This window comes from Danio aesculapii, chromosome 23 (genome assembly GCF_903798145.1).
Source record: "Danio aesculapii chromosome 23, fDanAes4.1, whole genome shotgun sequence".
Lineage (NCBI taxonomy): Eukaryota > Metazoa > Chordata > Actinopteri > Cypriniformes > Danionidae > Danio > Danio aesculapii.
The window spans coordinates 1,689,198-1,715,029 of NC_079457.1; the positions used below are offsets into that span (position 1 = coordinate 1,689,198).

At 36.0% G+C, this 25,832-nt stretch overlaps 2 protein-coding genes across 2 annotated transcripts in view; both read left to right on the forward strand.

The window, feature by feature from the left end:
* Positions 1-15,275, forward strand: part of st8sia7.1 (ST8 alpha-N-acetyl-neuraminide alpha-2,8-sialyltransferase 7.1) — a 21,604-nt gene extending 6,329 nt beyond the window's left edge. The window contains exons 3-7 of the mRNA XM_056449471.1: positions 282-368; positions 3,024-3,168; positions 5,374-5,486; positions 5,562-5,639; positions 14,306-15,275. Coding sequence (XP_056305446.1) covers positions 282-368; positions 3,024-3,168; positions 5,374-5,486; positions 5,562-5,639; positions 14,306-14,774 — 892 coding nt within the window. The 3' untranslated portion in view covers positions 14,775-15,275. The remainder of the gene's footprint in view (positions 1-281; positions 369-3,023; positions 3,169-5,373; positions 5,487-5,561; positions 5,640-14,305) is intronic.
* A 3,739-nt stretch (positions 15,276-19,014) lies between these two features.
* Positions 19,015-25,832, forward strand: LOC130217370 (espin-like). Its single transcript, XM_056449466.1, has 4 exons — positions 19,015-19,302; positions 19,390-19,462; positions 22,511-22,656; positions 25,441-25,832. The coding sequence occupies exons 1-4, from the start codon at positions 19,288-19,290 to the stop codon at positions 25,474-25,476; spliced, it is 270 nt and encodes an 89-aa protein (XP_056305441.1). The 5' UTR covers positions 19,015-19,287; the 3' UTR covers positions 25,477-25,832.

Consider the following 25,832-nt stretch of genomic DNA (forward strand, 5'->3'; position numbering starts at 1 on the left):
GATCATACTTTATTTAGCTCAAATAAGCATAATCCAGAGGCCTTTCATATAAGCCACTTCTGATACCAAATAATCAACTAGAAGTCAAGTTATTATTTGCTGTTCCTAAAACTTGAATGGGCGACAATACTTTTCTTAGGTAGTGTATAATGTGCAGCCCTACCTCATACATCTAGGATGACCTGAGGTAAACTACGTTTTGATTTCTGTGTGGACCATCTCTTTAACCAGCATCCCTTACGGTGGGATCATTAAACTAAAGTCTCTGATTTTTGTTCCAGTATAAAGCTCAAGAGTTTCACGCGGGAGCTGTCTAACTTGATGAGCTGTCCAGACAAATCCAATATAACCGAGCGGGAGCTGAACAGGTGTGTGTGTGTCTTTTCTTTTTGCCTTACCAATGCTTATCTGTGACTTTTGCACCCAAGTTTGACTGATTCACTGGATAACCTTGAGTTTCACAATCCTTTACTGGTTATTTACACCATTTATATCAGTGAAAAGGCTCATCTAATAAAACTGTCGGGGTTTAAAAAGAGCATCTTACAAATCTCCTGTTGATATTGTGAGATAAGATGGTGTTTGATGTCATGTAGAGACTAATATAATGCGTTCTGAAATGGGCTTGTGAAGAGCGGCATGGAGGCTCAGTGGTTAGCACTGTGGCCTCACAGGAAGAAGATTGCTGGTTCGAGCCCTGGCTGGGTCAGTTGGTGTTTCTGTGTGGAGTTAGCATGTTCTCCCCGTGTTGGCATGGGTTTCCTCCGGATGCTCTGGTTTCCCCCACAGTCCAAACACACTAAAGTGGCTGTAGTGTGTGTGTGTGTGTGTGTGTGTGAGAATGAATGTGCATGGGTGTTATCCAGTACTGGGTTGCAGCTGGAAGGGCATCAGCTGTGTAAAACATATGCTGGAATAGTTGGTGGTTCATTCCGCTGTGGTGACCCCTAATAAGGGACTAAGCTGAAGGAAAACGGAAGAATGAATGAATTCTTGTTAACTTTGGTCTGCAGCTGTATCCCTTCTAGCAACAACCTTTCTAAGCCGTTGTAAAATACTCTACAAGCAAACAACAGCTTTGAAAGTCCGCTGTCAACCATTCCTGTGATAAATAAGGGACTAAGCTGAGAGAAAATGAATGAATGAATGAATGAATGAATGTGCTTGTGAAGTTATTCAGTAGTTTTTCAGATTTTGTGTCTCCTAAAGATTCATGATCCTTTATCTTGACAAACCCTGCAGACTAAAGCATAATTTGTATGTAATGCTATATATATTTTTTCAAGTGTTTTAAAAGGCTTGGGATGTGGATGGGTTTAGCTTGAGTTCATTTAATTTAATTTCTTTCTTTGCATGTGTAATATACTGTAAAAAAAAACGCTGGGTTCCACAATCAATTTGTGTTGGGAAAACATGACTGAATTAAGTTAACTCATTTGTTTTTACAAATTTAAGTTGATTGGGCACACAACAATTAAGTTGCCCCCCCCCCCCCCCCCCCCCCCCCCAAAAAAAAAAAATCTAGAATTGTGTTGTTTCAGCTCATTTTAAATTACAACTATTAATACTATTTTAAGTTTGAACAAACAGCCAACAGTTCTTTCAGTGTATGCGGACAAAAAGGGAGAATCCTTAGTCCTGAATCTTTCATTCATTCATTCATTTTCTTTTCGGCTTGGTCCCTTTTATTAATCTGGGGTCACCACAGAGGAATGAACCGCCAACTTATTTTTGTCTTCAATAAAAACTTATCTGACAAGAAAAAAAGATTCATTATCCTGTTAAAGAATTTTGTTCCGAGTTTTGCATTTAGCATTTTTCAAGTTTTCGATATTTTTACTAATTTTGCTGCACATTTCTGTTTAGTTTTAATGTGTTTCATTAATGGTTTTGTTCGGTTTAGTTTATTTTCTCATTTTGTGAGGACACTACTATTTATATTTGTAGCTGGCAGTTAGCTCTCTGCAACTCTCACATGGTCACACACTGAAGCTAAGCAGGGCTGCGCTCGGTCCTGGATGGGAGACCACATGGGAAAGCTAGGTTGCTGCTGGAAGTGGTGTTAGTGAGACCAGCAGGGGGCGCTCAACTTGTGTCTGTGTGAGTCCTAACGCCCCAGTATAGTAAAGGGGACTCTATACTGCTCAGTGAGCGCCGTCTTTCAGATGAGACGTTAAACTGAGGTCCTGACTCTCTGTGGTTATTACAAATCCCAGGATGTCCTTGGTAAAAGAGTAGTGGTTTAACCCCAGCATCCTGGCCAAATCTGTCTACTGTCTTCTGTCCATCATGGCATAACCATCACCATATCATAATTGGCTTCGTCACTCTGTCTTCTCTCCACCAATCAGCTGGTGTGTGGTCTGGTGCAATATGGCTGCCATTGTGTCATCCAGGTTGATGCTGCACACTGGTGCTGGATGAGGAGATTCCCTCCAAAAATGTGTAATGCGCTTTGAGGATCCAGAAAACGGCTATATAAATGAATAGAATTATTATTATTATTATTATTATTATTATTATTATTATTATTATTATTATTATTAATAATAATTATTATTTCGTTTTTATATATTAAGTTTTAGTAGTTTTACAGAACATGTTCAGTGAGGACCAGAACAACATTTAGTGTTGTTTCAATTAAAAACTGCTTTTATTCTAGCCGAAATAAAACAAATAAGACTTTCTCCAGAAGAAAAAATATAATCAGACATACTGTGAACATTTCCTTGCTCTGTTAAACATCATTTGGGAAAAATTTAAAAAAAAGAAGAAAAAAATTCAAAGGGGGGCTAATAATGCTGACTTAAACTGTGTGTGTGTGTGTGTGTGTGTGTATGTGTGTGTATATATATATATATATATATATATATAAATATAAATATAAATTTGGTGTTTGTTAATTTATTTTTTGTATTTATTGTCCATTATTTGTTCAAATTTTTCTTATAATTTTGTTATTAAAGTGGCTTGAAAAGTTTCTCTCTCTCTCTCTCTCTCTCTCTCTCTCCTCTCTCTGGCAGAATGAGGCTGCGGTTCTGCTGTAACGCCACAGAGTCATTTGTCCTCACCAAACGCAACACAGCCGTCAATCAGTCCATCCCATATGAAACCAACAAGCAGCGCACCTTCAAAATCAATGCAGACATTCACAAGATGCTGCCCAAGGTGTGTGTGTGTGTGTGTGTGTGTGTGTGTGTGTGTGTGTGTGTGTGTGTGTGTGTGTGTGTGTGTGTGTGTTTGTTAGAAATAGAAACGTTCCAGTCCTTGATTCTGATTGGCTGAGCCACATTCGAAGCTGTTGTAAAGCACACTGCAAACAAACAGCAGTGATTGTAACCTGGCAACCATTCCACTATCAGCACTGACCGAGCCAACAAAATGGCTTCATTTGCTTTGTGAAACTTTTTGCTTTATTGTACAACAGAGAGTGCCGGTCATTGATTCTGACTGGATGAGTGGAATTCTAGAAGGGATACAGCTGCAGATACTCACTTCATTCATTCTTTTTCTTTTCGGCTTAGTCCCTTTATTAATCTGGGGTCACCACAGCGGAATGAACCGCCAACTCATCCAGCACATGTTTTACGCAGCAGATGCCCTTCCAGCTGCAACCCATCACTGGGAAACATCTATAAACACTCATTCTCACACACACACACTCATACACTACAGCCAATTTAGTTCATACAATTCACCTGTACCACATGTGTTTGGGCTGACACAGGCTCTACACAGAAACACCAACTGACCCAGCTGGGACTCGAACCAGCGACCTTCTTGCTGTGAGGCGATCGTGCTAGCCACTGCGACACCGTTCTGCCATACATAAATATAGCACCATTTTTGTGTCACTGTACAATGATAATTAATTCTTTTACAGTACGGTGAGGGCTGGGTTTAGGGTAGATGTTAATAAATAACGGTTTCCCCCACAGTCCAAACACATGCGCTATAGGGGAATTGATGAACTAAATTGGCCGTAGTGTATAAGTGTGTGTGAATGTGAGAGTGTATGGGTGTTTCCTTGTACTGGGTTGCTGCTGGAAGGGCATCCACTGTGTAAAACATATGCTGGAATAGTTGGCGGTTCATTCCGCTGTGGTCACTCCTGATTAATAAGGGACTAAGCCGAAGGAAGATTGAATGAATTCTTGTTAATGTCAGTCCACAGCTGTATCCCTTCTAGCAACAACCATTCTAAGCTGTTAAAATCCTCCACAAACAACAGCTCTGATTGATGCTCGGCCTCTTTGTTGTGAAATGTTGATGGGTAAATGCAGTCAATATTTTTTTAGTGCAGCACTTCCTTTTGAAGGCGTGGTTTAGAGTGAAATTTGAACATCTATTTTTGTTGATATTGCTTTATTATTGACATTTTATTTGCTTTATACAAATATGGTTCAGTTTAGGAAATGTTTAGTTTCATGACCATTCACTGCTCCGTGTCTGGGTCTGTGTATCTATGCGTGTGGTGTGTATATCTGTGTGATTTATTTATTATTATTTGTGTGTGTGTGCGCATGCATTTCTTTATGTGTGTGTATGAGCATGCACGCTGTACTTTGTCTGTGTGTGTTTATGTATGCTCATCTTTGTGTGTATGATCATGTTTGTATGTGTGTTTGTGCATGTACTTGTTTTTAATCTTAAGTGTGTACTCTTTCTTGTGTGCGGATTCGCGTGTGTGTTTGTGTTGTACTTATGTGTGTGTGCATGTGTATGTTTGTGTGGTGTTCTCGTGTATGGTTTTGTGTGTATACTTTGTGTGTGTGTACACTCATATACAGTTGAAGGCAGAATTATTAGCCCCCCTGTTTATTTTTTCCCCAATTTCTGTTTAAAAGAGAGCAGATTTCTTCAACACATTTCTAATCATAATAGTTTTAATAACTCATCTCTAATAACTGATTTATTTTCTCTTTGTCATGATGACAGTAAATAATATTAGACTAGATATTCTTCAAGACACTTCTAAACAGCTTAAAGTGACATTTAAAGGCTTAACTAGGGTAATTAGGGTAACTAGGCAGGTTAGGGTAATTAGGCAAGTTATTGTATAATGATGGTTTGTTCTGTAGACTATTGAAAAAATATATAGCTTAAAGGGGCTAATAATATTGACCTTAAAATGGGTTTATATAATTAAAAACTGCTTTTATTCTAGCCGAAATAAGACAAATAAGACTTTCTCCAGAAGAAAAAATATTATCAGACATACTGTGAACATTTCCTTGTTCCTGTTAAACATAATTTGGGAAATATAAAAAAAGAAAATAAAAGGAGGGCTAATAATTCTGACTTCAACTGTGTGTATATATATGTATATGTATGTATATGTATATGTGTGTGTGTGTGTGTGTGTGTGTGCAGGACTCCCCCTGGTCTGCTGGTGCTCTGGGTCTCTGTGCTGTTGTGGGCAGCAGTGGCATCTTGAAGAACAGCAGCTGTGGAAGCCAGATCGACAGCGCAGACTTCGTCATCCGGTAAAAACATCCCATCATTCCCTGCTCCGTCACTGACCGCCGCCACACATGCTGATGCTTTCCGTCTCTTTTAAGGTTTAATTTGGCGTTGATCAATGACATCGATGTCGGACTGAAGACGAATCTGATCACCATCAACCCCAGTCAGATCCGGTCAGTGTCCACAAACACTCAACTACAACACCTGAAACCAGAATTGACAACGTTTATTTTCCTAGCACACAAAGATTTGGGTTAAACGTATGCAAAAAACTGTAATATTGCACAAAACATTTGCATATAAAGCAGCGTTTACATCCAATGAGACACAAAAGAGAACAAAGTCATCACTTCCTGATAAACTGGAGCAAATATCCATCAGAGAAGTGTAGTTTGATGCACTGTGGTGCTTTTTCTCCTCTAATAAATGAGTTGCACCTCAGAAGACCAAATGTAATGAACGCGGTGAATGCGGTGGCTTTTGGAGGCGTGAGACGGGAGAGCAGACTGATGCTCAAGACAGTTCTGGAGGGAGTAATAACAGAAGAATAATACTAAAGCACTGTGATGACGGAGGACTGAGGCCTTTAACAATCAGCACAACACTTTTTCACATCTGCATCAATGGAAAGCTGCAAACTAACATTCAAGAGTTCCCACTTAGATATGCTTGGCGTTTAAAGGAGGTTTGGCATGCTGTTCCAGGAGAGAACCCTGAGCTCGGAGATATTCGAGCCCAGGGCTCCCACCTGGTCAATAAGCATATCAGGAGATCCGAGATCAGGTACTGTAGGTCTTGAGAGCTCCTCCTTTAGAAAAGGGAGGAAAAGGAGGAGATGGGGTGGAAGGGGGGATTCTTCCAAACTAAGATAGAGCAGTAGGAAGAAAATGATCCATTTATAGTAAACTAGCATCACTCTGATTGGATTATTACTGATTACAGATGAGCAGCTACACGAGCTCAATCATATCACGTGCTCCTCTCGAAATTGGTTTATAAAACTTCACTTAATGACGCAAACACCCTCACACACACATTTATATCTGTGAAAGCATGTGATCAGCAAACTCAATCACAGCACGCAGAATGATGCAGACTTTATTCAACAAATATATTTCCATTGTAGTTTCTGCACAAGATTTAAATGTATTAACACAAGCCTTTTGTGCACATGTTTAAAAATGTATGCGCTTCTTGGCATTTCCATTAAAGGTGCCATATACTGCATCGGTTTAAACAGTTAAAGTGTTGATGTCTACATAGATTTATGGCTTCGGTCATTTAAAATTAATCTCCATAAATGGTTTTATATGATTTTAAGTTTATTACTTCATCAAATACCCCATGTAATCAGAAGGTCCATAATTGACCATATATAGTTTGTGTCGTGAATATTAATGAGCTCCGCTCTGATGTGGTGCTCTTACCGTACGTTCACACCGGCGAGAGCGTCAAAGTAGCAGGAAGTCATTCATTTTCAATGAGAGCCGGCGGCAATAAGCAACGAGGAGCAGCGCGGCGCGTCTTCACCGGTGTGGCCGTCGAGGAGAGTTGAAATCAAGTCAACTTTATGGTAATGAGCTATGATGCGGTTCGCGGTAAGCAATCAGAATGAAGAAGTCCACCGTCTGAGAGGAGTTCAGAGAACACAGACCTGTGTACTTTGGTTACGACCACAGTTGTTCCGAAGGGTTTGATTATTGCGGTCGCTGGATTTCCAATTATTTACAATGTTTTCTTACAGGAACATGCATTAAATAAGTTACTGGTGAGTTACTGATGTGCATTAATGTTATATATATATATACAGTATTTATCTTTAAAAAGGCGTGAATCTCATGCGACAGTACAAAACAGTATTGCTGCTTCAGGATATTTCAGACATATGGACACATTGGATAATTAAATGGAGCAAAGCCACACCACATGACACTTGATCTTCCATTGTTAAATCAATTTGATAAGAAATGCGCAACGTTTTCATGCTAGAAAGCATGTTTTATGCAGGAATGTCACTGATATGCTGCAACAGCCCCTTTAAATAAGAGATCAGTGTAGTAAATTTTGATGCTCTCGCTGCCGGAGCTGAAGGCAGACAGTGTTATCGCCAGGGCAGCCAGAGCGACCGGTGACGCTCTCACCGCTTTCGGTGTGAACGCACAGTTATACACACGCACACTCACAGAGCATAATGTACACTAAGAAGAGACAAATATAAACCCAATCAGAGTCACGTCGGTAACCTATTTTGCTCGCCAAATCTGTTGTGTATAAAGTCTAAATTTTAATTAAACTTGACAAAAGAAAGTGATAGAGATATACCGCGTTGTATTCTGAAGCTATATATGGTATATGCAGAAGTATGCAAAAGGACGTTTAATTTATCAGTAACCTGGGTCAAACGCTTCCAGTGAACTGTATGTTGTTACCAAAACTGGCACGTTTAAGGTCTGTTTTCTTTAAAAATCACTGATCTTCATTGCCTGATTGATAGGCGATTTAAAGTGGGTCTCAGAATGTACAAGAAGCACTGCATTAAATTCCATTTTACTGCACATTTTCTGCACCATGTCTTTAAAATATGACAATGCTGATCCTGACGGCGCATGCATCTCGTTTTACACTTGAACAACTAAATGAATGCCAAAGTCTGTTTAATTATATTGTAATTACATTACGACATTGATGCTGTAAAAGGAACTGTGTAAAATTGAAAAGTCTCAAAAACATACGCATCAAATTTCACAATAAACACTATAAATTGACTAAATATGTAACTAAACACACCTTACCCCTCTTCAGAGTGGAGATGAATAAATGTGTAATCTGTAAATCTCACATTTTGCGTCTGTCCGAACGTTCACAGTGAGTGAAATATACGCTTAAAGTAAATAAGGGAGTAAAAACTTTCTCTGTTGTATAACTTGAAATAGTTTGGCTTATCAAACACAGCCTGAGGCATGCATATTAATGATCTCAGAGCTGCATATAGAGTTGGCGCACTCTAGATGATGCGGCTGCTTGTCAGGTCTGGATGAATTACCTAAAGTAGGCACACATGCAAATGAGGAGGATGTAGCCGGTGAGTCTCGTCACGGTTTGTTTGGTCTTCTGATTGGCCTGTTGTCCACCAGGGTTTTACACTCATGGAATTTATATAAACAATGAGGAAACTGGTGTCTGAGGCTCACAGTATGCCCATTTCCATATACTGATCTCTTGTTATTCTACTATGCCTTGGTATACCCAGATTTTCATTATAGGGCACCTTTAAGCATTTTTTTTTATCCGATATTCCAAAATGTGCATAAAAATAGGTGGATGGGAACATGGCTAGTTTTAGTGTTAAGGTGAAAATTTAATCTGTGCAAGTGAATCCACTGAAAACTGTTTGTATTGGTAATTTTTAATCAAAATCTGACCTTCTGCTCTGCAATGGCAGTCCTTCTCTGATTGGGTCAGATATGCTTACGCCCCTCCAAACATTATTTTCCTTTGAATTAAATATTAAAGGTCAAAATTAACCCAGCCCCCCTACTCAATATTCTGTTTTAGTTGTACATGCATAATCATACTGGAATAAAGTCTGCAGCAACTTTTATTTCACACTGACTTTAAATGAGGACATGTCACACTTGGCTTGAGTTTCTTTCATTTGGAAACTATAAACTATATGTAGGTCCTGCTCAGTACTGTACATCAGTAAAGAAGTCATTTGGTTAATTATAATATATATATATATATATATATATATATATATATATATATATATATATATATAAATATATATATATATATATATATATATATATATATATATATATATATATATATATATACTCTTGATTTGTTATACTTCCTGAAGAAATGGATGCATGTAGAATGTGAATCTGGCGCCACCTTGTGTCTCAATTTTTAGTGCAATAATTCTAAAATGGGCAGCACAGTTTCACAGTGGGTAGCACAATCACCTCACAGCAAGAAAGTCGCTGGTTCGAGCCCTGGCTGGATCATTTGGCGTTTCTATGTGGAGTTTGCATGTTCTCTCCGTGTTAGTGTGGGTTTCCTCCGGGTGCTCCGGTTTCCCTCAGTTCAAACACATGCGCTATAGGGGAATTGGGTAAGCTAATTTTCCATAGTGTTTGTGTGTGAATGAGAGCGTATGGGTGTTTCCCAGTGATAGGTTGCAGCTAGAAGGGCATCCGCTGTGTAAAACATATGCTGGATAAGTTGGCGGTTCATGATTAATGAATTAATGAAGGGACTAAGCTGAAAAGAAAATGAGTGAATGAATAATCAATTAATTCTAAAACCTTAAATCTACATTCATTCATTAAATGAAGTGGAAGGAACCGCCAACTATTCCAGCATATGTTTTACGCAGCAGATGCCCTTAAATAATGTTGTCCTTAAACGCTGGCTTGACATTGAATTTTGATCACCTGACGATCACCTGACCTAATATTACCTTATGATGATGTGTGCCTGCTGGTCAATCACTAAATGCACTACAGAATGTTACGTTTACACACATCCACAAAGTACATGTAAACGCATCAGCTTTTCACAGCATAATTCTCTCTTGAGTGCTTTTGAAAGCTCTACTTTTTCTCATATTTTGAGTAAGATTTACAACAGACACTTTATTTCACTTGCTCTACAGTTTTAAGCAAGTAATGGAACTTTTACTTCAGGATGATTTTTCAGTACTCTTTCACCACTGCTGACAGGGTGGTCAAGTGTCAAGAGTGACAGATGGTGGAAGTATGTTGTGTTACTACTACACAGGAGTTATGATTATAGATTATAGATACTGTATATAGAACATATGCTTGCTTGTTGTAAAAAAAAATTAATGACAAAAAATGCTACTCTGTGCATCTCCTGACTAGTGTGTGCAGCCATATTGCAGTTGTAGATGGTGTATTCTGGGAAATACCTCTTGGTTTCTAGTGGAAAATCTCAATTTAAAGGGCTATCTAGCCCTTCCTCTTAGCCCTACACCTTCAAGATAAAGAGAATTGGGACATGGGCCGTTATTAGTTTCTGACGGTATGATAATCTTGGATAAAATTATCACGGTTTAACGTTATTGTGATCACTGCTCTAAAACATGTTCTTTATAACTGTCTGGATAAAAATAAAGAACTTTCCCGCATTGAACAAAATACATTTTATTTTGGGTAATATTTGGAAACAGTATGTCAGGCTAATTAATTACAATAAATCATTGACTTCTGCTCTCCTTATTAGTTTCAAAAACACAGATTTCTGTACAACGCATTAAAAAAAAACACATAAAAACCACAAATACCTCAGGAACAGTATAATTGATCACTTTAGAGATTTTAAAACCTTGACTTTTCCAAAACATTGAAACCGGTTATCGTTCCATACCTAATTGAGACACCCTGACCCCTTAACTATACGTGCAAAACTAGGGATAGGGGTAAGGGGTAAGCAGTGTTAATTTTGACCGCCAATTATGGTTTGCTTTTAGTCTTAGTCTTTTGACTAAAATTCCATTTTAGTTTTAGTCTACTAAACTTGATAAGATTTTAGTCGAATAAATCTATACTAGCTGAAATGTATATTTAATTAAAATATATTAAATAAAAATATTGTGTATTAAAATTAAAATATTGTGTAATATATATTTAATTAAAATATTGTGTACATTCATTTATACAAGATATTCTAACTTACAATTAAACAGTCTAATTAAAATATGGAGTATTGCTTTTCCATTGAAGACCAATAATTAGATATGCACTGTTTATTTATATCAGAAGTATGTAAAATTATATATCATAAATATGTAAAATTATCTGCGAGAACAGTAGAAAATTAATGCCATGATCATATGTTCCCCATATAATACCTTTTATTGTACAATCTAAAGTTGTCAATTTTCTAAAGGTCAGCGAGAGGCCACACTGTTTCAGTTAAGCAAAAGCACACACATGGGTAAATTAACAAAAAAAAAGGTCGAGTTTACTGTGAATTTAGGGCTGATTCCCTAGCATGCTGATGTCACTTTAGATTTGTTGTTTTTATCAGCGATTTCATGCGCATCAATTTACGGTCTGTTTGTCTTGACATCAAACGTGAATCTTCTTTTTCTCTTAGCTGTTGCCATCTTATTATACAGAGTTTATTCAGACAGACGCCCCTATAAATGATGTCATCGCATACTGCGTCTACTGTGGATCAGATACTGTTTTAAATGTGTGTGTGTGTGTGTGTGTGCGCGTGTGTGCGTGCGTGCATCAATTCAATTTTTTTTTCAATTCAATTCACCTTTATTTGTATAGCGCTTTTACAATGTAGATTGTGTCAAAGCAGCTTCACATAGAAGATTACAGTGAATTAAAACAGTGTCAGTTCAGTTGAGCTCAGTTCAGTGTGGTTTAATAATCACTACTGAGAGTCCAAACACTGAAGAGCAAATCCAACGATGCGCAGCTCTACAGATCCTGAACCATGCAAGCCAGTGGCGACAGCGGAGAGGGAAAAACTTCACCAATTGACCAAAGTGAAGGAAAAAACCTTGAGAGAAACCAGGCTCAGTTGGGCACGACCATTTCTCCTATGACCAAACGTCTTGTGCAGAGCTGCAGTCTAGGTGCCGGAGGCTGGAAAATGCTGGAGCTCAGCGAAGACTCGTCTGTCCCTGGAGTCTCCCAGGAATCAGACACATGCTCTCCACTTCTCTATGACCACCACAGCACCTGCTACGGCCTGGTCCAGGATTGCGGAAACCTTGGTATCGTCTCTTCACAGATCTTGGATCGCATCAGTGGTGCTGCATAATCTCTGAGGGCCTCGGGAAGAGTATCCCCAGGTGGAAATGGAGAATAAAGAGAATAATTACCGTAGCTGCTGTTTAGGGTTGGGCTGATAGACGATGCCATCATCCATCGCCGATGGCCGATAGACAACACGATGCTGAGCCGGCATCGCCGATCCTCCGCCCCATCGCAAACCCGCTCGCAAAAAATACACACTGAGGCCCCGTTTACACTAACAGGTCTTATTTTTAAAATGGCATTTTAGAACCAAAATGATCCTCATCCACAGTGTTTTACCTAGCATTTCTGAACAGCCCCGTCCACTGAAAACGCACATCACATGACCATACACACACACACACACACACACACACACACACACACACACACACACACACACACACACACACACACACAGACACAGCCACACATACTGTCATGCACTTGTCTGAGCTCCAGAGAGCAGTGCACGTCAGACAGTTTATCAAGGATGTCCCGCTGGATGGCGTCTCACTATTGTTGGTAAACGTGATCTTTAATTAATCTTGTCTCTCTCTAATAACTCTTCGGTCTTTTCAATCTATCAGGTAACGTGTCACAGCGTCAGTACACTGCTTCAATCTTTTGCTTTCACGCTTGCACTTAGCAGGATCCATACACATTTTTACTACTAAAATTCCATGCCTTTTCCAAGACTTTTAAGTACATTTTCATGACCTAATGGTTCATGCAGTGTCTACATATACGTGGTAAAAGAAAAACAATGCATGTTCATATTTATTACAGCATATCGTAAAACACACAACAATCTATTTAGGTTCAGTTTATATTTATATCTGTGTAAAATGTATTTTGATTTTGCTTACACAGCACTAATAATGTAGAGTATGTGATTGGCCAAGGACAGAAAAGAAGTAAATAACCTATATTCAAGTATAGAGATATCTGTTTTCCATGACTTTTCCAAAACTTTGTGGGTTTTTCTGTTTTTACAAAACTTTTCCAGGCCTGGAAAATGCCCTGTCAAAATTTAATGACTTTTCCAGGTTTTCCATGACTGTATGAACCCTGACTTAGTCATTTTAGTGAAAACCTCAGATACTGTTGGTTGTGCACCTTTTTTTACCAGCCAAGTGTGTTGACGCCCTTATAAGGACACTGATCACTCTGCCTATTCATGCCAGAGTCCTGCAGAAAAAGTGATTGACAGGTGGTCATTTGAGTGTGACTTACAGTATCTTTATTTATTTATGATTTGGTTATGGGTAAAACAAAGACCATGCTGGTCAGGTAGTTGAAACAGTAGGCTACAAATAATTAATTCAATATTAATTAATTATTCATAAATAATTAATTCACATTAGACATCATACGATGCCAAATTGGTCGACATCACCCAACCCTACTGCTAATCATAGTGTATATAAATGAGATGTGTGGAGCACATTCATGCATCATACCGCTGTGTGATGCAGTGAGTGTATGCTTTACTTAAAAGATAAGATTAACACCAAGGTTAATTCTGATTGGATATTTACCAAAATACATCCCTGAATCACATTCTCGTCTCGTTTTTATTAGTCAACGAAAATGTCAGTGTATTTTTATTATAGTTGTCGTCATCATCACTTAATTTTTATCTAGTTTTCGTCAGTAGAAACGTGTTCATCGAGAAAATTATGCCGAAAATTTGTCGTCAACGAAATTAATTGAGGGGAAGGGCTAAAGGGGAGAATTGGGATTGGGCCTAAGAGTAAAGGGTGCAATTTTGGATACAGGTTGTGTTTACACTTGGGGAAGAGTGGTGAACCGATGACCTTCACAGTCATTTGTTTAAGACTGCACTCAAATGTTAGTGGAAAATTTATATTTTTTAAAATTTCAGTACTAATTGGGACTGAAGTTGACACTTTCAACAACCCAAGTTGAAGCCTCTTTTCAAAATTCCCACCAAAACACAATCGTTGTATATAACATTGACCATTTTCAGTAGTAAATAGTGTGTTTTAAACTTTAAACATACCCTGTGTGTGTGTGTTTATCTGTAGATACAGAAACCTGGAGAAGAAACCGGGTCCGCTAGTGAAGCGTGTCAGTGTGTACGGAAACTCCTCCCTCATTATTCCTGCATTTGCATATCCATTCTGCACCTCGCCATCCCTCCGGGTCCTCCGAGTCCTGCAGCCAATCAGACCTCAGCAGCCGGTTCTGTTTTTCAGCCCACATTACTTAAACGCATTGGACCTCTTCTGGAAGGGGCGTGGCCTCAAGGAGAAGCGCCTCTCTACTGGCTTTATGCTAATTAGCGCTGCACTAGAAATGTGTGAGCACGTGCACGTGTACGGATTCTGGCCCTTCGACACCGACCTGCAGGAAAATCCCATTCCTTACCATTATTATGACCAGAAGAAGGCGAACCGGTTTATGCACCGCATGCCAGAGGAGTTTGTGTATCTCCTGCAGCTCCACAGCCAGGGGGCGCTGACACTGCACCTGCAGCCCTGTGACACACACTGAAACGCTGCATTTATGATGCACATTACTCATTTATTCATGTGAGAGCACATTACAGGCTGTTGTTGTTCTTCAGGCGATGCAATTAGGAAAACGGCGAAGCTCAGCAGTATTACTGCATCATCTGTACATCTGTGTGTGTGTGTCCTAAAAAGATAATTATGTCAGCTTTAGCGCACGTAAGGAGATAGTTCACCCAAAAATTCTGTCACTTTTATGAGTTTCTTTTTTCTGTTGAACACAAAAGAAGATATTTCGAAGAAAGCTGGAAACCTGTAACCACTTCTTTTTTAAGCTTTCTTCAAAAAAATCTTAGTTCAACAGATGATAGAAACTCCTAAAGGTTTAAAACTGCATGAGGGAGAGTTAATTGAGAGTTCATTTACATTTTTGGGAGAACTGTCCCTTTAAGAGGATTGTTTTGTCCTCCAGCCGTGCAGCTCTTACTCTGGTGTTGTTTACTGAGACTTGAAACTGTTGAATACACTGAGAGAAATATTCAAAGCTTTTGATATCAACATCAGTTATTTATATGTTGAATGCATTTGATTTTATTAGTGAACTGTTAAATAAAAATATTTTCTAGAATGTTAAATATCTATATTTGGTTTACAGTGTCACTTAGTACACTGAAAAAAAATATTCAAAGTTGATTCCTTGGATTTACTTAATTTTTTTAAGTTAAGTGGTTGTAAACAATTTATTTAGGCTGAATGTAAACATCAAATTAAGTTTAACATTGCTCAATTTAATTTGTTTGTTTAAATTCAACACAAATAAATTGTTTGCAACGGTTTTGCATGCAACACTTTTTTTCAGTGGGCCAAACAGAATCTGCAGATATATATGCAGAATTTTATAAAAATAATAATATATATTAAAAGGGTCATTATTGCTTTAAAGTGCCTTTGACACGTCAGAATTTTCAAAAACAAAACTCTCAAACTTTTGTTGATTTAACCACATAGTTGATATATTGATTAGACCTTAGGGTGTAAGAAATGAATGTTGGTCAAGCTCCAACAACCCTTAAATTGTGTTAACCCGGAAAAATTCATTGAAAAATTCAAAGTAGTACAAGTATAATTTCATTGCAGTGTGATTATAAAATGTACATTTTCAGAAAGATAATTCAATTCAATTCAATTCCCCTTTATTTGTATAGCGCTTATACAATGTAGATTGTGTCAAAGCAGCTTCACATAAAAGGTCACAGTAAATAGGAACAGTGTAGTTCAGTTTGTAGTGTTTAAGTTCAGTTCTGTTTAGCTCAGTTCAGTGTGGTTTAATAATCACTACTGAGAGTCCAAACACTGAAGAGCAAATCCAACGATGCGCAGCTCTACAGATCCCGAACCATGCAAGCCAGTGGCGACAGCGGAGAGGGAAAAAACTTCACTAATGGCGGAAGTGAAGAAAAAAAAACCTTGAGAGAAACCAGGCTCAGTTGGGCACGACCATTTTAATTTCTCCGCTGGCCAAACGTCTTGTGCAGAGCTGCAGTCTCAGCGGCGGAGGATGGAAGCTGGCCTCAGCGAAGACTCGTCTGTCTCTGGAGCGTCACAGGAATCAGTCTCATATTCTCCACTCCTCCATGACCACCACAGTAGCTGCTCAGGATACGGCCTGGTCCAGGATATGGAAACCTTGGGATCATCTCGTCGTTGGTCTTGGATCGAATCAGTGACTCTGCATAGTCTGAGGGCCTCGGGAAGAGTATCCCCAGGTGGAAATGGAGAATAAAGAAAATAATTAGCGTAGCTGCTGTTCATAGTGTATATAAACTAGATGCATAACCTGTGTGGAAGCCCGCTAAGTGGTGCACTAAGTGTATGCTTTACTGAACAGATAGGTCTTTAATCTAGTTTTGAATTGGGAGAGTGTGTCTGAGCCTCGGACGTTATCAGGAAGGCTATTCCAGAGTTTAGGAGCTATAAATGAGAATCTTTAGTGATATAATGTGTTTCTTTACCAACCCAACTTTATAGATTATAAAAAGTCTATTTATATTAATGAAATAATGGACAAAAGAATTATTTCCCAATAAAATATGCAATCGTTGCACGTTCTTTTCAAAATAAAACCCAAGACCTAAAATATTTTGTCAAACTTTCAAACAATAAGTTTGAGTTAAGTTAATTAAGAAATCACAGATGTTTTGCTGAGGTTATAAATAATTTGTTTAATTTTATAAAAGTTGAACATGATGGTGGAAAACAAGTTGACAGGGTGGACAAAGGCTTTAATTAGTGAACTAAATATGGAGGAACATTTGAAAGACAACAGCTACAACAAGAAAGGGTTCATATAAAAGGGGTTCCATGAAAGTCTTCAACAATTCAACTTCTGTTTTCACTAAACTACTGCAAACCACTGAGACACCATGTCACCTCTTCTGTTATCAATTAGGTTTAATCAATATGCAAATCAATGACAAAATAAACAATTATTGTCCTTCAAATTAAACTAAATTCACTAATGAATGTCTCCACTTTCCTTCCTAATCTTAACTGCCTCTCTGGCTAAACCACTAACTGTACTCTCTCTCTCAAAAAACACATTACTAATGCTTTGCTTCTTAGACTTTACACACCTGAAACTTGTCTCTAGCACTTGTTCACTGCTGCTCTTATAGTTGTGTAAATTGCTTCCTTGTCCTCATTTGTAAGTCACTTTGGATAAAAGCGTCTGCTAAATGGAGTGAAGGGAATATTGGAAGCATCTCAAGGTAAACACCTTAATAATACTGTTGTTTTCAGAATAAGGTAAATAATTAGATTACAGACGTTCACATTAATGTACTTAGGGCTGTATTTTTATTTCAGGCAGTCAATGAGCTTTATTATATGGACTTTAAAAGGATATCCTTTAAATAGACTGAGACTGATATTGCCAGAAGGTTTGTAGTGTCTCCTCATGTATTGCATCTACTGGTGTAATATGTATATGAGTTGTAACATAAAAGCATTAACTAATTAAAAATAAAATATTAAATATATAAAGAGTCAATATTAATGCATATGTCCAGCCGGTCAGGGAAGGATTTGTGACCGGGTGGACAATGACAGGGAGGACATTTCTGGCTAAAGATTTAACACAGGTTGTACCTGCAGCTGGTGAAGAGTTTCCCTATTTAAGCTCTTTGTATACTGTTTAAAAGCTATATTTTTAATTTCTGAGTTTTTTTAAATATTAATTAATATTTCACTATGACAGGGTGGACATAAGCTTGACAACATTCAGTTTCAAACACAATATGAGGAAAAATAGGAAACATAAGTGTAAATAGTTACTGTGTGCACAGCAGATGTTTGAACCAGTTTGAACCTCCTTTGAAGATGGGCATGGGGATGCCAATGAGTACATCAGAGGGGGTCTTAAAGGGGTATTTACCACATCATGACAGGGTGGACAATTTCAAAGACGTGCAAGATGATTAATAATGTTATAAAAATAAAAGTTATTGAAATGACTTATTTTATTACTTGTTAAAGACGATAAGAATATTTAAAAATCTTTTTAATTTTATCTAATTTAGCTACCTTTTAGACTGAAGTTGGCTGAGCAATGTGTGGGACATGGCACAATCACATCCATTCAATGAAAGAACAATGCAAAAATTGACAAACATATTTTTAAAAACACTTATAATTCTACCTGCGTGTGTGTAAAGGTTTAACCAATCATATTAAAACAGAATGTCATTATTTCGCATTGTTCATATAGGACTGATTCAGTCTTGTGGGACACCAAAGGCACTTTATAGTGATAATGACCATAAAAATCTGATTTATGTGGAATGATTAGGAGTTTGGTATCTTGAGATTTAAAACTTAATGAAATAAAACACACATTTTAACAATACATTTAAGGTTTACAACCACTTTTTTACTAAACAAAGCTACAGTTTTTTTCTCATAATATATCTACTACAAGACGGAAAATATGTATACAATATAACTGTATTGTACATAAATAATCTAAAACGTGCTTATAATTCAATAATATCACTGATATTAATATTAAAAGCTGAATAAATACATATTTACACACATTACATATAAATAGACTGAATAATGGGCTTCTCTACAGGTGCAGATTCATACTTTTATTAGTCTTCCCATTACCATTATGTTGTTTATTAGTGTTTTTAGGAATTAAACTGAGTGTACCTGAGAATTGTGAAACAGGGAGTGTGTTTTCGGGGAGTTTTCGCTGGACTTTAGAGCCATAAATGTAAGTGAATGATTAATTTTGCTGCAGAATTGAGTCTTCAGGTTGATCACGGAGAACGACGAAGCAACAAGTTTCTCACAGCGACCGAGTAGCTAAATATAGCTGCTTGTAAACACTGTTAATTCTGTAAAACAACAACTGCTAAGTACCTCTGAGTTTTAAGTAGGCTAGCTGATGCTGAAACTGCTGTTAGCCGACCGGGAGCCGGATCATCTTTCCGTCTTATTTAATGCCTCATTTATAACCTGAATCTATGAGAGCAGCGCATGTTTGAGTGAGGATGGATGAAAGTAAGGTAAGAAGACCTTTCCTACTGATAAACATACGAAATAAGCAGTTATTTCCTTGTGATTGTGTCTCTGTCGATTTATCTCTCTGACAGAGCGATCGTGTAACTCCGCCCACAACTCCACCCAAAGCCACGCCCTCTCCGTCAGCCTCCACTGATCAACAGCGTGAGTGAATCTGCTAAAACACACATTTACATCTTGCAACACCTGTTCTGTATGATTCGCTGATTTTGAAAGGCAAAATTAAAGGCTTTTCTAATGTTTTTCTGTCTTTTTTTTTACACACTTCATCGTTACATTAATGAGATTTAAATACTGCATTTTAGTGACATTTTAAGCTGTATTAGCTTGTCAGATATTCGTCATAACCACATAACACACATATTTCCTAAAGTTTTACAATAAAGAAATATGAAAAAAAGCTTATTTTTGAAATACAAATTTATCACATCATTAATCATTAGAAAAAATAGTAGAATCTGTTAAAATCTGTGGCCTATTGTCATTTATTATGCAAATCACAAACTTTTCTCTGAATTTGGCAATTTAAATGCTACAAATCATTAAACATAATAATAATAATAATAATAATAATAATAATAATAATAATAATGTAGCACTTGACGTTTTTTATGGCCTCTCTTGTAAAAAAGTACATTTGAAAATTCATGGATAACAACAATAGCCAAATCAGTGTGGGCCGCTTATGATGCTTTACCATTTTTATTGGTCATTTTTTGTTTTGAAAATAAGGTCCAAGATTTAGAATAAATGTTAGTTTTAGTAATACAAGTTTAGTCAAATGCTTTCTCTATTTAACATTAATACAATAGCGAAAGAGGATTTCACTTATGTCAGTTTGTATGTTTTCTTGCACAGCTAAATTTATTTATTTTATTATTTTTTATTTTAATTTTTTTTGCATTGAATAAAACTGATTAGCTGAAGTCACAACAGCCAACAGAGGAGTCTGCTTGGTCTTAAAGCCTTTTTCAATGGACTATTTTCACTATTTCTGATGGCATAACAGTCAAAATAGTACAAAGGAGCTCATATATGGGACAAATTCTGGACCTTTGTAAATGAGGAATGAACCGCCAACTTATCCAGCATATATATGTACACACACACATACATGTATACACACATATATATATATATATATATATATATATATATATATATATATATATATATATATATATATATATATATATTTATATTTATATATATATATATATATATATATATTTATATTTATATATATATATATATATATATATATATATATATATATATATATATATATATATATATATTTATATATATATATTTATATATATATATATATATATATATATATATATATATATATATATATATGATGACGATGATGATGATGCTAATAATAATAATAATAAATGTGAACTCAAATAGTAATAATGCCATTTTTTGTTGTTCTTTTAGAATAACATGTAACAATTATGAAAATGTTCCTCCATTTGAACTTTTTTCTATAATTTACAGAGTTTTTATGTACAATGGGCTCTACATGCACCGCTAGTGTTTTTCAGCCAATGATAAACTTCCGGTGAATGATTAATGTGACTATTTTCAATTCATAATGTTCCTTTTACAGCATCAATGTTTTGTTTTGTTTTTATCGAAAGAAGAACAAGGTGAAATAATACATACAAAGATTTGACAAGACTTTTTATTTTTATTTTTATCGTTAAATTTTTTCCCATGAACAACCCCCTCTCCTTCATATATATATATATATATATATATATATATATATATATATATATATATATATATATATATATATATATATATATATAATTTAATTAATTAAAAATAAAAATTGTATTTAATTGATTAAAATAATAATAAATAAATAAAATATTTACAGTTTTGATTGCACTTAACTAAGTATAAGTATTATACTTGTACTAAGTATTTAACATTAGTGTTTGCCCATTGAGTTTGCTTGCATTATCTTTTTAAGCATAGACCCTTTAATTTCCCTATTAGTTTTAGTCTGGGGGAAGTGTTACGCCTTTTTCAAAATAAGAGATCATTGGACTCTATACTGTATAAGTGGATCCTCTAAGAGAGTATTTCAATTTTTCCAATCTTAAAATCAGCATCATATCACTAAACCAGAGTGAAACTAAGTGAAGTTTCATAAACTAATTTGGAGAGGAGCACATGATATGATTGAGCCCGTCTGGCCGCTCATCTGTAATCAGTAATAATCCAATCAGAGTGATCCTAGTTTACTATAAATGGATCATTCTCTCCCTACTGCTCTATCTTCATTTGGAAGAATCCCCCCTTCCACCCCATCTCCTCCTTTTCCACCCTTTTCTAAAGGGGGAGCTCTTGAGACCTACCTGATCTCGGATCTCCTGATATGCTTATCGACCGGGCGGGAGCCCTGGGCTCAAATATCTCCAAGCTCAGGGTTCTCTCCCGGGACAGCATGCCAAACCTGCTTTATACGCCAAGCATATCTAAGTGGGAACTCTTGAAAGGTGGTTTATTTGATTTCCAATCAAGCGATATTCTTCTCTGAGCCATAAGACACGCAAAGGCATAAGCGTCTTGATAATTATTGGACATGACTGTATCTTGTTCAGGTACTCCAAAAACAGCCTTTTTAAAACTAGGCCTGATGTCTGTATTATATGCCTCAGACAGAATTTTAAATCTAGTTGTCCAATAATCAAACAGTCTGGGGCATGCCACAGCATCGATGTTGTAATGTAATTACAATACATTCAGTTAAATAGACCTCAGCATTCAGTTAGTTGTTCAAGAGTAAAATGAGATGAAAGACCGTGTAACCACTAGCGTTGTCAGGATCAGCATTCAGGCTAGCGCAGAAACTCACAATGCTGATGTAAAATAAATGTTCATACTTTAAGGACATAGTGAGGGAAATGTAATTTAATGCAGTGCTTCTTGTCTGTCTGAGACCCACTTTATATTGTATATCTCTCAGGCAGTGAAGATCACTGAGTTTTAAAGAAATCAGACCTTAAACATGGAGCTTTTATGATTGAAAAGACAGTTCACCGGAAGCACTGAGGCTGGCTGGCCGAGGTTAAGTCTGTGTGCATATAGCCCATTAGGTCTTTTCCACATGTTGTTGTTCTGTCCTTTAGATGTAAAGTGTTTTTCCATGTGTTTTTCTCCTCCTCACAGTGAGTTTGAGCAGCCCAGAGTTGCTGAAGGAGCTGAAACAGCCTCACACACTCAAACATGTCCCTGCACACAAAGGCCTGACCACAGTCTTCAGCGGGAAAGGACGACCAGTCCAACGAAACGCACACACACTTCACACTGATTTGGTACACACTCTTCAAGTTATTCGTTTTATATTAGTGTAATTGAGCATTTGATCTACAATCATAGTGTAAATTAAAGTAGAATGTGATATGACTCAGTAACACCACACTCATAAAGTTTATTATTATTATAATAATATTATAAAATAGTATAATAATATTTATATCATTATTATTATTATCAATGATGATAATTATAATAATAATAATAATAATAATATTGATGATGACAGTGATAATAATAAATTAAAGAGTGTATATAAAATTTAGTGAAAAGTCTTTCTTTTAGATTTTCCTTTTGTTATGTTTTTGTTTTATCTATTATACTTTTAAATATTTTTTAAATTATTTATTATTTTTAATTTTTGCTATTTTAGTCATTAATACAATTATGTGAAAGTATAAGTATAATCATGTCTATTTATTTTGATTTATTTTGTTATAAACTGATGTAAAACTGATCTTCATATAGCCTAATATTGTTGGAAAATGCTCTTTAACAAATTTAATTTGGTTTAATTTGTATCTTTATTTTAATGTATTTTTTGTAGATCAGTTATCTAGAAAACAAACAAAAATTTTAGGCTAAGTGACGTGCAAATAATACTTTATTCAATAATAAATAAGTTTTTATTTAAATTTTTGCTGTTTTAGTCGTTAATTCAATTATATGAAAGTGTAAGTGTAATCATGTCTATTTATTTTGATTTATTTTGTTATAAACTGATGTAAAGGTCTACATCAGTTTATTACAAATTAAATAATATATACAGTCAGAATTATTAGCCCCCCTGTTTATTTTCTCTCCAATTTCTGTTTAACGGAGAGCAGATTTCTTCAGCACATTTCTAATCATAATAGTTTTAATAACTCATCTCTAATAACTGATTTATTTTCTCTTTGTCATGATGACAGTAAATAATATTAGACTAGATATTCTTCAAGACACTTCTATACAGCTTAAAGTGACATTTAAAGGCTTAACTAGGTTAATTAGGGTAACTAGGCAGGTTAGGGTAATTAGGCAAGTTATTGTATAATGATGGTTTGTTCTGGAGATAATTGAAAAATATATGGCTTAAAGGGTGTAATAAATTTGAGCTTGAAATGGATTTTAAAAAATTAAAAACTGCTTTTATTCTAGCCAAAATAAAACAAATAAGACTTTCTCCAGAAGAAAAAATATTATCAGACATACTGTGAACATTTCCTCAATCTGTTCATTTGGGAAATATTTAAAAAGCAAAAAAAAAGCAAAAAAAGGGGCGCTAATAATTCTGACTTCAACTGTGTGTGTGTGTGTGTGTGTATATATATATATATATATAAATATATATAAATATATAAGTTTATAAATATATAAGTTTATATATAAATAATCATATATAAACTATGGTTGCACGGTTTACCGGTACTAGTATCATAATATTATGACTCCAAAATTCTGGCAGTGCCGCTGTAGTTTGCAAACAGTAGTATCATCATTTACGGTCTATCTACAAGACATAATGTTGGATGTGGAAAAGTCACTAAAATGATCACACAGTTGTGCAACAATAGACCATTTTATTTTAATAGTCTGTGGAGCCCTTTAAGGTTGCAAATTTTGTGATTTTTTTCCGATTTTTCAAACACACACCTGAATCGGCTCATTTCTGTTTCTCTCAATATGATTTAGTAGCTACAACAACCGCGACATGCACTCTCTTAAAAAGAGCAACTCACAAAGTGAAGTTTTGTGAGTTACTGTGAATTGTTACCTGATAAGACTGAGGGAATAAAAACAACAGATGAAAAACCCAAAATAGCAACTAATTTTGACCATTTTATACAGCCTAACAAGTTTAATCTGTATCTTTATTTTAATGTATTTTTATGTAGGTCAGTTATCTACAAAACAAACAAAAAGACCGAATTTTAGATGAAGTGACGTGCAAATAATACTTTATTCAATATTAAGGGAATTATGAATTAAATTCAAGACCTATTATAACATGTAAAACATAGTATTTCTGACAGTTTTCTTTATAATTTGAGTTATGAATTACAGTATCGTAATACTACTTGGTATTGTGATACTTCAGCTGGTATAGTATCGAAAGATTATTAATGGTATAAAGACAACCCTAAAGCTGAGGTCACACTAGAGTTTGAGCTTGCGAAATTCTGTCGTACGGCGCTGCGAAAAGAGGCGGGATTAAACAAGAGGATTAGACATTTAAAAAAGACAGTGATTGGTCCATGTTTTAAATTTCCGTCCAGAGTGGTCATGTTTTGATCCTCGATTGGTCTAACGCAATCATGTTATGCGATTTCGCAGGTCAGAGTTCACCTGGCTTGAACTTTCCAATGCAGCGAACTGCAAAACTTGTCGCACGAGCTTGCGTTTCCGGTCTGACGCATTCACATGCGTATGAATGGAAGTCTATGGAGAGAAAAGTCCAGTGTGGCTGCAGCTTAATATAAATACAATATATGTGTGTGTGTGTGTATGTGTGTGTGTGTGTTTATATATATATATATATATATATATATATATATATATATATATATATATATATATATATATATATATATATATATATATATATATTTGATTCTTATTTAATACATAAAATACATATGCAATTAATAAACATGGTAACATGGTGTTAAAAAGTTCTTAGTTAATTTTGTAGTTAATATTGCTTAAAGGTTTAGAAATATATGTATCATGTTAGATTTTTATAATAATAAACAACTTAATGCCGGTATTAATATGTAAATATTTTTGTAATTGTGTTTCAGGAAAACTTTGAGAATCGATCTAAACCAGCACAGTGACCATCAGCAGTCCCGCTCTCATTGACTGTGTGAGATGTCTGTCAGAGCTAAGCCCCGCCCCTGTACAGACGTGGGCGTGTTCTGTCACTGTGAGCTGCTCTGGTTATTATCAGGGTCTTCATCTGTGATGTTTCTGTACAGGATTTAAAAACCAGTGTAACTTTCTCTGTAGCACAACTAATATTTGAGTAACGTGTTAGTTATCAGAATCAAAGCTGAAGGATTGAGTGTGAAGAGTATGAACTGGAAAATGGGTAGAGGAGTTTACTGAAATGCAGTTGAAAGAGACTCAGTACTCAGTTGCACTATTTTTGCCAGTCCATGTGAAAACCAATAAATCATCCACGTTTTGACTA